Source organism: Rhinoderma darwinii, chromosome 6 (genome assembly GCF_050947455.1).
Source record: "Rhinoderma darwinii isolate aRhiDar2 chromosome 6, aRhiDar2.hap1, whole genome shotgun sequence".
NCBI classification, from domain to species: domain Eukaryota; kingdom Metazoa; phylum Chordata; class Amphibia; order Anura; family Rhinodermatidae; genus Rhinoderma; species Rhinoderma darwinii.
Window position 1 is genome coordinate 148,203,877 of NC_134692.1, and position 15,240 is coordinate 148,219,116.

A 15,240-nucleotide genomic window follows, 5' to 3' on the forward strand; every position below is an offset into this window, starting at 1 on the left:
TGTCTAAAATAGATGAGAAAGAAATTCATCTGTCAGTAGCTAAAATCTGTAACAAAATAAGAAGTATCAAGTGGATAAGTAACTGTCGAAAATAGGCAAGAAAGAAATTTGCCTATCAGGAAACTTACCCCTTGAATTACTTAGGGTGTGCCAAAAAAGGCCACCACTTACAGTCACAAGATGAGGAACTTGGTGTTCCTATTAAGAAGTTTCGAGGGGATAAGTAACTGTCTAAAATAGGTGAGAAGAAATTTACCTATCAGGAAAATTACCCCCTACGTAACTTAGGGTCTGCCCATAGGCGACCACTTATAACTATGGGGAACTTGGTGTTCCTATTACGAGATGAGCACCCACAAGGACTGACAGCCAAACAGGTAGTAGCAGAAAGAGAAGGTAAAAAGGCAACGCAAGGAACGAATCAGTTAATGAAGGCATGTGGAATGGGAAAAGCGGGAAGATTAGATCGGGAAAAATATAGATGATATAATGAGCAGATCCTTTGTGGGATTATTGTTTAGTTGGTTGTAATTTGGCTCAGTTGGATAGTGTATACAGAGTGTACGTAGGAGATACGTAGTGTGGGACTTTCCCTAACAGCCAATAGAGTCGTATGGCATATGGGTGAGCAAGCACCTGTTAAAATGGTGTAAATTTACTAGGGGATTGTAAATCCAGAACCACACAGAGTCAAATGACAAAGCAGATTGGAGTAGATGGATTGTAGCATCTTTTAGAAAGCAACAAAGAGCCTACAAATGTATGTAATGTTAATACACTGAAGTAAAAGTGCAGGAGGTTGTCAGAGGAAATTCATATTTTATAAAGTAAAGTTTAAAGCAAAGGGAGGTATAGAAGTAGTAGTTGTTTTAATGTTGCAAATAACCTTATAGTAAATTCCCATATGGTATAATTTAGAATCAACTAGTGTGATAAGAGAAGGGGGAGGTGGAGAACAGCTGCTAGTGAGATAAGAAATGTAATCTTGTTCTTGAAATGAATGGACACAACATTGAATGCTGATATAGATATTTTGTATGACTTTGTGTCATTTTGTAGATTGAATCAGGAAAAGTGATAAATGTAATAATGTATAAGCAGTCCTTCACAGCCAAACCACCAGACACCTCTGTCTTATATGATGAGACCCTTGATCCTGTCATACATTCTGCACAGAGTGCAGAGTTGCTTGCCCTGATGAAGGCATGAAAACTGGCAGAGGGAAAAAGAGGAGGGCGGCTCCAAGCCGCAGATTGGGAAAAAGGTATTCTGGAGAACAAAGGGAAGTTGGAAGGTAGAAAGTTGATGAAAAGTGCTTTAGAGGGATTTGCAGAAGAGGAAGTTAGGAATAAGAAATGTATTGTATGTATTAGAAAACAGGACCAGCCGACGCCCGGTAATGGCGTCCGTCCGTACCTCATGTTGAGTGTGTCCTCATTGTTGGTGGGAAACCCCCTGCGTACTGTTTCCAATGGGAGAGCCTGCCCCCCCCTGCCCCTGATGTGGCCACGCCCGGCCCAACCAAATCAGTGTGAAATAATCACCTTGTTAATTTTGTCATTTGTAGTGTTTTTTCTATTTTACAGAAGTTCCAGTCTAGTTCACTGATGAAACAACACGTAATTATAAGATAGAGATGGTGGCCGTCAGATTGTACGGTTAAACATTAACGTAGATAATTTCTATACAATGGTGTGATAAATGATTGCAGATACGTATGTTGTTTTGCCGGCATTGAAAGTGTTAAGTTGTGAGAAGTTGTGAGAAGTTGTGAGAAGCTTTGAGTGTGTGACCCCCCTCCCTCCCCCCTAAAGTGTGCTGTGTTTGGGAGGAGGAGGAGGGGGGCTGACTGGGTGCAGTCTGCAGGGCTGATGAGACAAAGGGATCTCAATATGCACTGCTGAGATATATATATATCAGTAATGTCTACAAACCGAAATACATTTCTTCTCTTTTGCGCAAGCGCTGTTGGTTATAAAAGTTACGATATTTATGTGTTATGATGTGATCAGATTTCATGTGTTTTGATGTTAATTCAGATGTATTAAACTACAGATACTGTGAGACACGGGGTTTTGAAAATGTATGTGCCCCCCACCGTTCCCTATTTTTATATACTGTTTATTGGTTTGCAGTAATTAATGTTATCAGAGATAATATTTTCTGTTTTATTGAATAACTAACTACAATTGTTTTGTTTTTGATTTCACACATGAGTTATGTCATTGTAAAGATCAAATGTTTGTCAGGAAAAAGTCATTTTTGTTTCAGGCTGTTGTACATTATAGGGGGTTAAATTAGTGTTATGTTGAGATGTAGTTTTGAACTCTGCTACATCACTCTCGCAGAGTCCACAAAGGGGGGAAGGGTGAAGGAACTGATCAGGTACAATTTTGGTTTATGTGTAAGAGACCATCCCCCTCCAGCAAAGTTACACAGGAGGTGATGTGACATCACTCACACGAGTCTTTATGGATTTAGATGAGGGAGAAGGCAAAACAAAACTTGTATATTACTGCTATTCTAACTCAAGTACAACCTAAGCATTTGTCAACTGCAAGACATTTGAGATTAACCTGTGCACTCCTTCTCCCTGAGCAGGTCACACTCCATAGCTGTACTACATTGAACGCAGCTACCTTACTGCCTTTGGAGCAAGGGGGAGAAGACGTAGGTAAAGTATGGTCACAATTTTTGCCTGAAACTGATGAACATGATTGTATGGCCCTTATGGCCCAGGAAACAGTGGGGTTCGCACATGTAAAAGATACCCCACTCCAAAACGCAGACCTAATACTCTTTGTGGATGGTTCAAGGTATTGTGTAGAAGGATCTTTTCTTACAGGATATGCAGTAACCACCGAAGATGTAGTCCTAGAAGCAGCCTCCTTACCAGTGTCCCGCTCAGCACAAGAAGCGGAGCTTAAGGCCCTGGCAGCAGCATGCCAACATGCAGAAGGAAAGACAGCAAATATATACACTGACTCTCGTTATGCTTTTGGAATTGCACATGATTATGGCCCCATATGGAGGGCAAGACAATTTTTGACCTCTGCAGGTACACCTGTAAAGAATGCAGACTTTGTAAAATACTTGATGGAGACCCTGATGTTACCTACTGAGGTAGCAGTAATAAAGATAAAAGCTCACACTACGGCCAACACACCAGAAGCAAGGGGAAATGCCCTGGCAGACGAAGCAGCAAAGCAAGCAGCACAGAAGCTACCCGTGTTAGCAGCCGTATGTCAGATAAAAGATCCAGAGGAAACAAGACCAGCTGTAAGCCCGGAACTACTGCAAAAACTTCAAGGACAAGCAACAAAAGAAGAAAAAGACAAGTGGACGGCCCAAGGAGCAACGCTACGAAAAGATGGCCTCTGGCAGTGCCAGAATAAACTGTGCCTGCCTAAGACAATGTTCCCAATGATGGCCCAGATAACACATGGAGAGACACACCAGTCAAAAACGGCAATGATGGACTTGGTAAACAAGGTGTGGTATGCCCCAGGGTTTAGTGTGATGGCCAGCAGTTTTACACAAGGATGCATGATCTGTGCAACACATAATATTGGAAGAACTGTAAAAGTACCACAGAAGCACACACCCAGACCAATTTACCCATTCCAGAGACTACAGATAGACTATATTCAATTACCAAAAGTCGGTACCTATGAGTATGTGCTTGTTTGTATTGATCTCTTTTCAGGATGGCCAGAAGCTTTTCCAGTCACCAAAGCTACAGCCGTAGCCACAGCAAAGAAACTGATCAACGAGGTGGTGTGCAGATATGGAGTTCCAGAGGTGATCGAGAGCGACAGAGGAACTCATTTTACGGGTGAAATCATGAACCATGTGTTGTCAGCTCTAGGCATAAGTCAAGCCCTACATACACCATACCATCCACAAAGCAGTGGGAAGGTTGAGAGACTAAATGGGACTCTCAAATTGAAAATCCAAAAAGCAATGGTAGAAAACGGGAAACCATGGACCGAGTGTCTACCATTAGCCTTGTTCTCAGTAAGATACACGCCCACAAAAAGAACAGGTCTCAGCCCATATGAGATCTTATTTGGGTCGGCTCCCAGATTAGGATGTTATTTTCCACAGGTGCTCCAAATGCAGTATGGTAGACTAACAGATTATGTATCAACGCTGAACAAACAAGTGACTAAGGTGCATGCACAAGTCTTTGCTTCCATTCCAGGTCTTGATTCAGTTGAAGGGACGCATAAGCTAGAACCAGCAGATTGGGTCGTTGTCAAAAGACACGTGAGGAAAAGTCTAGACCCAAGATTTGATGGTCCTTTTCAAGTCCTACTCGTTACAAGCACCTCAGTGAAGCTCGAAGGAAAGGCAAGCTGGATTCACGCCAGTCATTGTAAAAAGGTTCTTCAGCCAGAAGAATGAAGATCTTTGCGGTTGTTGCGGCGGTTGTTGCGTGTGCTCTTATACAAAAAGGCAGAACTGCTACTCCTGTACACGTAATCAGTACAGAATCACTGGAATGTTATACTACAAATGTGACTACAACCGAAGGGACTTGGAGAAAAGGACCACATGGAGGGACTGTGTACCTTCACATAGACAAAACAGCCAACATTAGCATACAAGAAGAGACGGCTGTTGTTTTGTTGTTATGAACCAGATTTACAGTATCTACAGAAATATACAACCAGTAAAAATAGAAATGAAATGATAAATAAGATTTATGAAAGATGCAACAAGGAGAGGCTCAACTCTACGATTGTAATAAAAGAAACTGATGGGATGATATTATGTATGAATAATAGCGAAATAAGAAATAGAATATATTTTGTATTCTTGATAACAATTTTAAGAGATAGTTTTAAGCCACATATAAGAGTCATGTTAGGCAATGGACAGACATTCTGCCCATAGGAGAGAGAAATGATACATGGTTATTGTTACAGCCTGAGTATACTGAGTGTACACCTAGATGGTGCGCAGGAAGACTAATAGCATCTCATGTGAAAAATCCTACTCTATTATGCAAATTTATTGTTATACCAATGGTAATGATTGATCCGGTGACATTATTAGGACAATATTGGGTGCCGGAAATGAAAGGAACACACATAGATTCTCACAATAAGACAAGGAATATAGATTTGTGCCAGTTAACAGAGCAAGGATATGTATGTAATGAACAGTCAGGGATATATGAACCCTGTCTAATGCAGCACCAGGATAATGTATGCGCACTCACTATAATCCCACAAGCTAACCTACAGGTTTATATTGAAGTAGGTCCACAGCATGTATGCTTAATAACTAACGACAAGCAGACCCTTAGCCAGTTTAATCTCACAGGACCATTTTCAGGATGTCTATACAATGTGACGCATTTGACTTGGGGGAACCAAACTATAGTGTTCCTGCCTACTTTAGAAGAAATAATGTCCACTGTATGGGTACCTGAACCTTTGCCCTATGGAAATTTTAGTTTGCCACTGGAAGAGTTAAAACAAGTGTTACAAAAGTCTAAAGACGTAAAGAAATTGATAGCAGCCCATAATGTGACTCTAAGTAAAGTGAAAGTATTGGCTACAATAGCAGCTAAGGAAGTAATACATTTATCGTCAGCAATAAAAGATGCTAGTGCCCATCACTGGTATGACGTTTTTACAGGATTTTCCCCACTGCCACTAAGATACTGCATGTGTTATTCCAACCCTTGATATGTTTAATGATATTATTTGTATTGCTTACATGTTTCAATTGTTATGCATTTTGCAAAATAAGGGAAGCATTCAATCAGAGGCCTATACATTATGATGAAAGAGTGTTGTGAGATTACCCCACCTACATACCTGTGTGAATCAAGTGAAGAAATGGATCGAAGCCTTGCTATCAGGAGATAGAAGTAGCATTGGAATTTAGGTGTTGGTAAAATCACAAAAGGAGGGATTGTTATGGAATAAATATATGTATAATGTATCTGGGGCCCCAAGGAGTGCAATGCTGAAGAGAAGAACATGTATTAGAATATATGTTGGGTATTATTGAAAGGTAATGGAATAGATTTGCAGACATTCTGTAGATAGTAGAAATTGGGGCCCTACAAGGACTTACCAGACACAAAGGAGTCTGTTTATATGATGTTTGAGTTCTGTGCATACAGCCAAGATAGATAAGGACCAGACACCAGATTAACAACTAGATGTAAGAGATAAGAACTATGTACATAGAGACATAAATCACGAGGGAAGAAACCACAAGAATGTAAATGATTCATGTGTGTCTGCACGTAGTTATGTGATATTTTTACTATATAAACTCTGTGTCTCTGCAAATAAAGTCAGAAGTATTTTTGCCTTGAGAAACGTCTCAGTGTGTCTTTGCTTCTCCGAGCTCGCACCCCCCCCACCTGATTTGAACCTGCATGGAGATCAAGGCGTAACGTGACCTCAAATTGCGATCACACTGGTAAATGTGCTAGTTATATGTAAAGCATCAAAATATATTCTGTAATATTGTCACATAAGTCAGCAAGCTTTTCACTATTATGTGCATTTCTTACAGATAGCCCTACTAGTGTGAGTGATTGGCCAAACTTCTCTTACCAGGGAACATGTACTAGGGATTTAGCCTTACTTGGGTCAGCTTCCCTCTTGAACAACATATGATTTGGTCTGTTACTGTAAGGAAAATCATAATCTTCCCATACCCATGTGGCTGACTGGAGTCTAGCTAATGTACAGGTTCCTTCTGCTCCCATAGGTATCCATTTATATGCATTATGACCACACAATATATAGATATCATCCGGAAGCTTAAAGGCGCCACTCATATGATGTAGGATATCTGCTAGTTCCACAAGTCTTAGGGAATTATGGAAAAGGCACCATGGTAACTAGTCTTGTTACTCATGGGGCTATGATATCTTTCCTGTCTGCATATGGAAGGGTCACTGTGATTATAATTATCCCCAAGATCAGGAATTGATCCCCTTTGGGTACAGGTGGTATTTTCTCTTTTCGTAAAACCAAGCTGAACCATGCACATACCGACCCAAACAGTCATTTGAATGTGGCGTGTGACAGCCTAGATAATCTGAAGCCTTCTGAAAGCTCATTTTCAATCTACTACTAGTATTATCTCCCATCTTAAGTGCCGTCATATTGACCCTTTCCAACTTCCTGGGATTCCTTGTGTATAGTCCATCATCCACGGGTGCACTCTTTTAGTAATGGTGACCACCCATCAAGGGTCAAATACATGCCCCACTATTGTATGAGGGACGCCGACATTCATCCACATATGGTAATCGTACAATGTCAAGTTCCAACACTCGGACACAAGTCATTTTTTACGACAGTCTGATGATATTTGATAAACTTGTTTCAATTCTCCTTTGGGATTAAAGGTTGTAATACATGGGAGTAATAGATAGGTTACAATGATGAAGCCTCAGGGTTCAGAACCTTCTTGCAGTGACTGGTAAATATCCAGGAAGCTTTCCCTTCAAGTTTTACAGAAGTGGAAATGGTCAGCTGGACTTGATACGGTTTGTTAAATCCGGGCTCAGAGTTCTCCGGACGTGCCTCTTTACCATTATCCAGTCTCCGGGCTCAGAGTTCTCCGGACGTGCCTCTTTACCATTATCCAGTCTCCGGGCTCAGAGTTCTCCGGACGTGCCTCTTTACCATTATCCAATCTCCGGGCTCAGAGTTCTCCGGACTTGCCTCTTTACCATTATCCAGTCTCTGGGCTTAACACAATGAGACCCTGCAACGGAATCTGGATCTGGAAGGGAACCATAAACACCATGATACAAAGAAATTCTATTTTTATTCAGTGCTCCCACAAATGCAGTAAGATCTGAGTGCAAAGGTTGGAGCTGTTGAGGAAATCTAGTCCTGTTTTGGGTGGACATCCAAACAATATCCCATATGGGCTGAACCCTATCTCTCTGTTTGCAGTGACTCTGACTGAGTGTGACGCTATTAGAAGGCGCCTGTCCATGGTTTTCCTGTCTCAGACATTGCCTTTTGAATTTTTAACTTCAGTGTACAATTCATTCTTTCTACCGTCCCACTACCCTGGGGTGATGGGGTATATAGAACGCTTGTTCAATGTTTAATGCTGACATTACTTCTCTAACTATCTCTCCTGTGGATTGTGTAGCTGGATCACTTTCTATGGTTTCTGGAACACCAGACCTACATATCACTTCATTGCGCAGCTTCTTAGCCATGTTTTTGCATTGGCTGTTACCACAGATCACGCTTCCGACCATCCTGAAAAGATATCAACACAGACAAGGACATATTCATACCGACCAACCTCGTGTAGCTGCATGTAATCAATCGGCAGTTGCTGGACCGGGTACAATGGCCTTGGGTTATGCTTCTCGGGGATTTTTACTGTTCTCCCTGTCTTATGGCCGGCACAGAGAAGACATGTCTGCACATATCGGGTAGCAGTGTTGTTGTACCCAGGGACAACCCAGAACCTGGAATCTAAACTTACCATTGCATCCTCCGCCGCATGCGTTGGTCCATGTGTCATCATAGGGTATAGGACCAGGGGTAGGCACAGTCTACCATAGCCCCTCTTAGTCCTCTTTTGCCCCTTTTTCTTCCATTGCAGCCTGGTTTTGGAGTAATCTGAGCATTGACATATTAGCCGCCCCCTGGCTTGCTTCAGCAGGCTCATATAGAATTATTGTGGGGAGAGGCGTCAGTGCAGCTGCCTTGGCCGCCTCATCTGCCTTTCGGTTACCTACGACCTCAGGTGACTGTTCCTTTGTATATGCCTGGAGTTTTATAACAGCTACCTTTTTAGGTAGCTGTAAGGCACTTTATAGGGCTGCTACAGCTTCCCTGTTTCTCACGGGTTTACCTGATAAGCCAACAAAAGCTCTGCTCCTCCAAATTGGGCCATAATCATGTGCAACACCAAAAGCCTCGAGACCGTATAAAATCTTACAGTATGACCCGCGGCCGTATAAAAGCTTACAGTATGACCCTCGGCCCGTGTACACTCTGCAGTGAGCGCCTTCAGCTCCGCCTCCTGGGCCGCGATCCCAGGTGGGAGTGGTTTGCGGAATCAATGCTTCATATAAGGTGGTGACGGCACATCCTGTCCTGGGTTCTCCGTTGTCAGAAGATCAGGATCCATCTACAAAAAGCTCAAGATCTGCATTAGCATCGGGTGTTTCCACCACATTATCAAGTGCATTTGCTTCTTGTTTCATTAATTCAAAACAATCCTGCATGTCATCTGGATCATCAAATAAGAGAAATGTGTGGTATTTTATGATCACCTTTCTTCCTAATTCCCAATCTTATTTGACTATCAGCTTCATGTTCTGCCCCCTCTGATGCGTTCTCATGGGCCTCTTCTTTCTGTTCCAGCCTTTCATCCCATTCAAAAAATGATGAGAGAGTCCCATGTACCCGCAAAAGGGGTACCAATAAAAACGACAGATCATTGCAAAAAAACACGCTCAATCAACGGAAAAAAAAGTTATAGCTGTCAGAATATGGCGACAAAAAAACATTTTTTTTATCAATTCGTTTTTTGCTATAACATAAAATAAATTCTATACATTTGGTATCGCCATAATCTTATTGATCCGCAGAATAAAGTTAACATGTTTTTAATGCATTGTGAAGGCCATAAAAACAAAACCTAGAAAACAATGGAGGAATCGCTGTTTTGTTTTGTTTTTTTTTGCCATTCCACCTCACAAAGAATTTTTTTTGGGGAAATCACTCTATATCATCTTATATACAGTAACAGCTATTCATCTATTACTACTGACAACCAGCCTGTATATTATGTGTGAGAGGTTGTCACAGCCCCGCCCCCTGTTACTGACATCACTGATATATAATTACACTGTGATCAGACATAAGATCCACACATCTTATATACAGTAACAGCTATTCATCTATTACTACTGACAACCAGCCTGTATATCCTGTGTGAGAGGTTGTCACAGCCCCGCCCCCTGTTACTGACATCACTGATATATAATATAATTACACTGTGATCAGACATGAGATCCACACATCTTATATACAGTAACAGCTATTCATCTATTACTACTGCCAACCAGCCTGTATATCATGTGTGAGAGGTTGTCACAGCCCCGCCCCCTGTTACTGACATCACTGATATATAATATAATTACATTGGGATCAGACATGAGATCCACACATCTTATATACAGTAACAGCTATTCATCTATTACTACTGACAACCAGCCTGTATACCATGTGTGAGAGGTTGTCACAGCCCCGCCCCCTGTTACTGACATCACTGATATATAATATAATTACATTGTGATCAGACATGAGATCCACACATCTTATATACAGCAACAGCTATTCATCTATTACTACTGACAACCAGCCGGTATATCATGTGTGAGAGGTTGTCACAGCTCCGCCCCCTGTTACTGACATCACTGATATATGTTTACATTGTGATCAGACATGAGATCCACACACCGCTATTCATCTATTACTACTGACAACCAGCCTGTATATCATGTGTGAGAGGTTGTCACAGCCCCGCCCCCTGTTACTGACATCACTGATATGCAATATAATGACATTGTGACCAGACATGAGATCCACAGGTTATCAGAAGTTTTCTGTGCAAGGAAGGCCCTGTTGTATGCTGTGCAGATGAGAACAGTTCCTCTTCAGTTATCCATCAGCCACTTTGTGACCAGTGCTAGGGAACACCCCCCAAGCAGAGAACATGTGACCAGTGCTAGGTAACGCCCCCCGAGCAGAGAACATGTGACCAGTGCTAGGGAACGGCCCCCAAGCAGAGAACATGTGACCAGTGCTAGGGAACGCCCCCTAGAGGAGAGAACATGTGACCAATGCTAGGGAACGCCCCTAGAGGAGAGAACATGTGACCAGTGCTAGGGAACGCCCCCTAGAGGAGAGAACATGTGACCAATGCTAGGGAACGCCCCTAGAGGAGAGAACATGTGACCAGTGCTAGGGAACGCCCCCTAGAGGAGAAAACATGTGACCAGTGCTAGGGAACGCCCCCTAGAGGAGAAAACATGTGACCAGTGCTAGGGAACGCCCCTAGAGGAGAGAACATGTGACTAGTGCTAGGGAACGCCCCCTAGAGGAGAAAACATGTGACCAGTGCTAGGGAACGCCCTTAGAGGAGAAAACATGTGACTAGTGCTAGGGAACGCCCCCTAGAGGAGAAAACATGTGACCAGTGCTAGGGAACACCCCCGAGCAGAGAAAATGTGACCAGTGCTAGGGAACACCCCCCGAGCAGAGAACATGTGACCAGTGCTAGGGAACGCCCCTAGAGGAGAGAACATGTGACCAGTGCTAGGGAGCGCCCCTAGAGGAGAGAACATGTGACCAGTGCTAGGGAACGCCCCTAGAGGAGAAGTATAAATGGAGAAATGATTGCAAACTAGTTATGAGAGTTATAAGCAGGAAAGCTCAATGCATAAAACAGATAATTGCAACTTTTTTTTCTGCAGGGACTTAAGGTGCGTGTATATTCATTTTTCTTGCACAAAATTTTTCATAGCCTTTAAGGCCCTGTTCACACAGAGTTCTTAGCAGGCAGTAAAAACCTGCCTCAGAATTCCGCCAGAAAAATTGAGGTAGATTTTGACCTGCCTGCGCTTTTTTGCTGTGGTTTTCATGGCGGATTTTTTGCCCGTGGCCCTTGAAGCGAATGCAAGAACCACGAGGGAAAAATGCTCGGGAAGTAAAGGACATGCTGCTTTTCTTTACTGCGAGCGGCTAAAAGCTGCCCGGGAAAAAAACGCATCTGCCTGTCTTTGAAATCAATGAGGGGCAATTTTCACAGGGCCTAACAGTTAGGCCTCATGCACACGACCGTAGCCAACAACCTTGATTTTCGGGTCGGCCGGCAGTGGAGTATCATCCGTTATTTTCTATGAGCCTAGAACCTGGAAACAACGGTCGTGTGAATGAGCCCATAGAAATGAATGGAACCGCAATTCACCTGCAAATTTGCGTGGGAATTGCGGCCGCAAAACCACGTTCGTGTGCAGGAGGCCTGACGATATAACAAGTTGATCAGCACTTTTTTAAACAGGCCGATTCAAACTATATTGGAACGATTATTCGGTCCCCATACAGTTTGCATATTGTTGGCAGCCTGGGATTCGTGCTGCCGACAAAGATGAGGCAATCGGCAGACAAACGTACATTGTTTATCCTGATATCATTATCGCCAAACAATCATTGAGAAAATCCTGTATTTATACAAGTTTTCGTAGAATTTTAGAATAATCTGTAGTGGATCCCGCCAGTAGAGCTGAAAACATGACTTGAATTAGCGCTTTAATTTTCTGTCTCTGAACGTCGGATTCCTGTGTAGCCTCAGAAGAGACGAGATCTGGTCATTCTCGTGCGTCCGGTTTTTCCAGTAAATACGAATCTCATTTAATTTCTTCTTGTATTTAGAGAACCTAATTGTTGTTGTTTCATCCTGTTTTACGTCACCACTTTGTGTCTCCGCATGTTCCTTTCATCAGGCTCTGCTTTGTATTCTAGGTCTGTCGCACCCCATTCCTGAATGGAAGTTTCTTTGAGAACGATGGCCTTCCGCTATGTGAGACTCATTACCACTCGTGTCGCGGCTCTCTATGCGCGGGCTGTGACCAACCGATCACTGGTCGTTGTGTGACTGCAATGGGACGAAAGTTTCATCCACAGCATTTGAGTTGCACATTTTGCCTGCGCCAACTTAACAAAGGCACCTTCCGAGAACAAGAAGGCAAACCGTATTGTCAGGCGTGTTTCGCCCGCTTGTATGGATAACCGCTCAGTCAAGACCGTCAAAATGATCTGTATGAAGAGGCGCGCAGAAATGGATGTGAACAGTTTACAAGGAAACGTGTATTAGGATGTATTCACACTCACATACGAGGGCCGGGATGTGACCAACAATTATATAGAAAGTCCGTAATAGACATTACAATATGGCAGCGCATTAGCAAATCCTGTTCCCTATATTTTGTTTAAGCACCATTTTATTATCACGTTTTTCAGCTTTCACCAGCTTTAAAGAAAGAATGAGAAATGAAGTCGAGAGGGCGGTTATGCTGAAAAATGTCACTGATATGCAGTTATTTTTCTTGTATTGACCAACAAAAATCACATAAATTTGGAAATTTGGAAACTTTGTAGCGATTAGGGAATTTTTCAAAACTCACTATTTGATTGCCTTATTTTTTTTTTTATATACACAGCAGTTTATTCTGTGTATACTTCATATATCTCTCAGCTGCACATTATCTACATATATATTATACATATAGAAAGACTGGCCGAGAAATAAAAAAAAAAATGTATTCTGTTTTGCCCTTCTGTAAAGACTCCCTCCCTGGAGGGCTGCAGCAGCAATCTGGGTACTGCTATGGTTGGCCACAATGTTTTTCAATGGCTTCATTTCTGTGAGGAAGGTCCTAGAAATAGCAAACTGGAGAAACTCAATGATTCTGATAAGCTGGAAATGATTACACGATTCCGGTTCACTTTTAGCCATAATAGGTGAATTCTTTCATTGTATTGTTTGAGCCGGTGAATATGCAAACTTGTGAATTTGATGAATTGGTAAACCAGGCAATAATATTTATTCATCTCTAATTATGATCAGGGCAGCACCGTCCATGAGGCGACACCCTGCTGCCTTTCTGAGGGGGTAGTGGTGCCACTAAAACCAGCCGCCGCCACCCTCTCCTGCACTATAATGGTACCTGCGTCTATAGGACGTACCGTGCCCCGCTATTCAGCACCTTTCACTGACGTAAGCGCGCCGCAACTTTGAAAGGTGCTGACTGGCCGGGCAGAATGACTTGCCCTGCCGCTCAGGGCCTTTTTACGATGCAAGTGGCGCGATGACATCATCGCGCCGCTTGCGTCGTTGAATGACTGGGCAAAGCATCATGCCAATCAGCACCTTTCAACGACACAGCGTTGAAAGGCACTGATTGGCCGGGCAAAAAGACTTGCCCTGACACTCAGTGGCGTGTCGCTCAGCCCCAGCAGACATGCATTGCAAGAAGATGGCACGGGAACGGGTTTAGGTGAGTATGTAAAGTTGTTTTTTTTGGCTTTAAAGAGGCTGTCACCAGATTACCAAATCCCTATCTCCTATTGAATGTGATTGGCGCTGTATTTTAGATAACAGCAAAGTTCTTTTTGTTTTTCTTTAAAACGATAATTTTTGCCCAAGTAATGAGCAATTTTATATTTATGCAAATTAGCTTTTCAATAGACAACTGGGCGTGTATTGTGTTTTTACCAACTGGGCGTGTATTGTGTTTTTACAAACTGGAACAAATCAGCGTCATGCACTTCTCATCGTTCCCACCCAGCTTCTGTCACTGCAGACACACAGCGTGACGTCACCCACAGGTCCTACAACCTTGGCGTCGGACAGGGAAGATACATGGGCTCCAGCCGTCCGAGAGGATAATATGCTCGTCTCTATGGAGTTTGTGGGTGACGTCACGCTTTGTGTCTGCAGTGACAGAAGCTGGGTGGGAACGATGAGGTCACCCACAGGTCCTTCAACCTTGGCGTCGGACGAGAGAAGACACATCGGCTCCAGGCGTCAGAGGGTACAGTTGAATCTGCAGCAGCATCACATGTGCAGGTAAGCATAGTAAACTCCCTAGAGACGAGCATATTACCCCCTCGGACGACTGGAGCCCATGTATCTTCTCTGTCCGACGCCAAGGTTGAAAGACCTGTGGGTGACGTCACGCTGTGTGTCTGCAGTGAAAGAAGCTGGGTAGGGACGATGAGAAGTGCATGACGCTGATTTGTCAGCATCATACACTTCTATTCACAACGCCCAGTTGGTAAAAACACAATACACGCCCAGTTGGTAAAAACACAATACACGCCCAGTTGGTAAAAACACAATACACGCCCAGTTGGTAAAAACACAATACACGCCCAGTTGGTAAAAACACAATACACGCCCAGTTGGTAAAAACACAATACACGCCCAGTTGGTAAAACAAGAAAACACGCCCAGTTGTCCATTGAAAAGATCATTTGCAGATATATAAAATTGCTCATAACTTGGGCAAAAATGATCGTTTTTCAAAAAAAAAAACAAAAAAAACTTTGCTGTTCTCTACATTGCAGCGCCGATCACATTCAATAGGAGATAGGGATTTGAGAATCTGGTGACAGCCTCTTTAAGTGTGAGGGACTATATGTGCAGCAATGTCTA

At 42.9% G+C, this 15,240-nt stretch overlaps 1 protein-coding gene across 1 annotated transcript in view; it reads left to right on the forward strand.

Moving 5' to 3' along the window:
* Nucleotides 1-13,276, forward strand: part of TGFB1I1 (transforming growth factor beta 1 induced transcript 1) — a 107,098-nt gene extending 93,822 nt beyond the window's left edge. Inside the window, exon 11 of the mRNA XM_075831008.1 lies at nt 12,546-13,276. Within this exon, the coding sequence (XP_075687123.1) occupies nt 12,546-12,812 (267 nt within the window). The 3' untranslated portion in view covers nt 12,813-13,276. The remainder of the gene's footprint in view (nt 1-12,545) is intronic.
* Nucleotides 13,277-15,240: the final 1,964 nt, after the last annotated feature.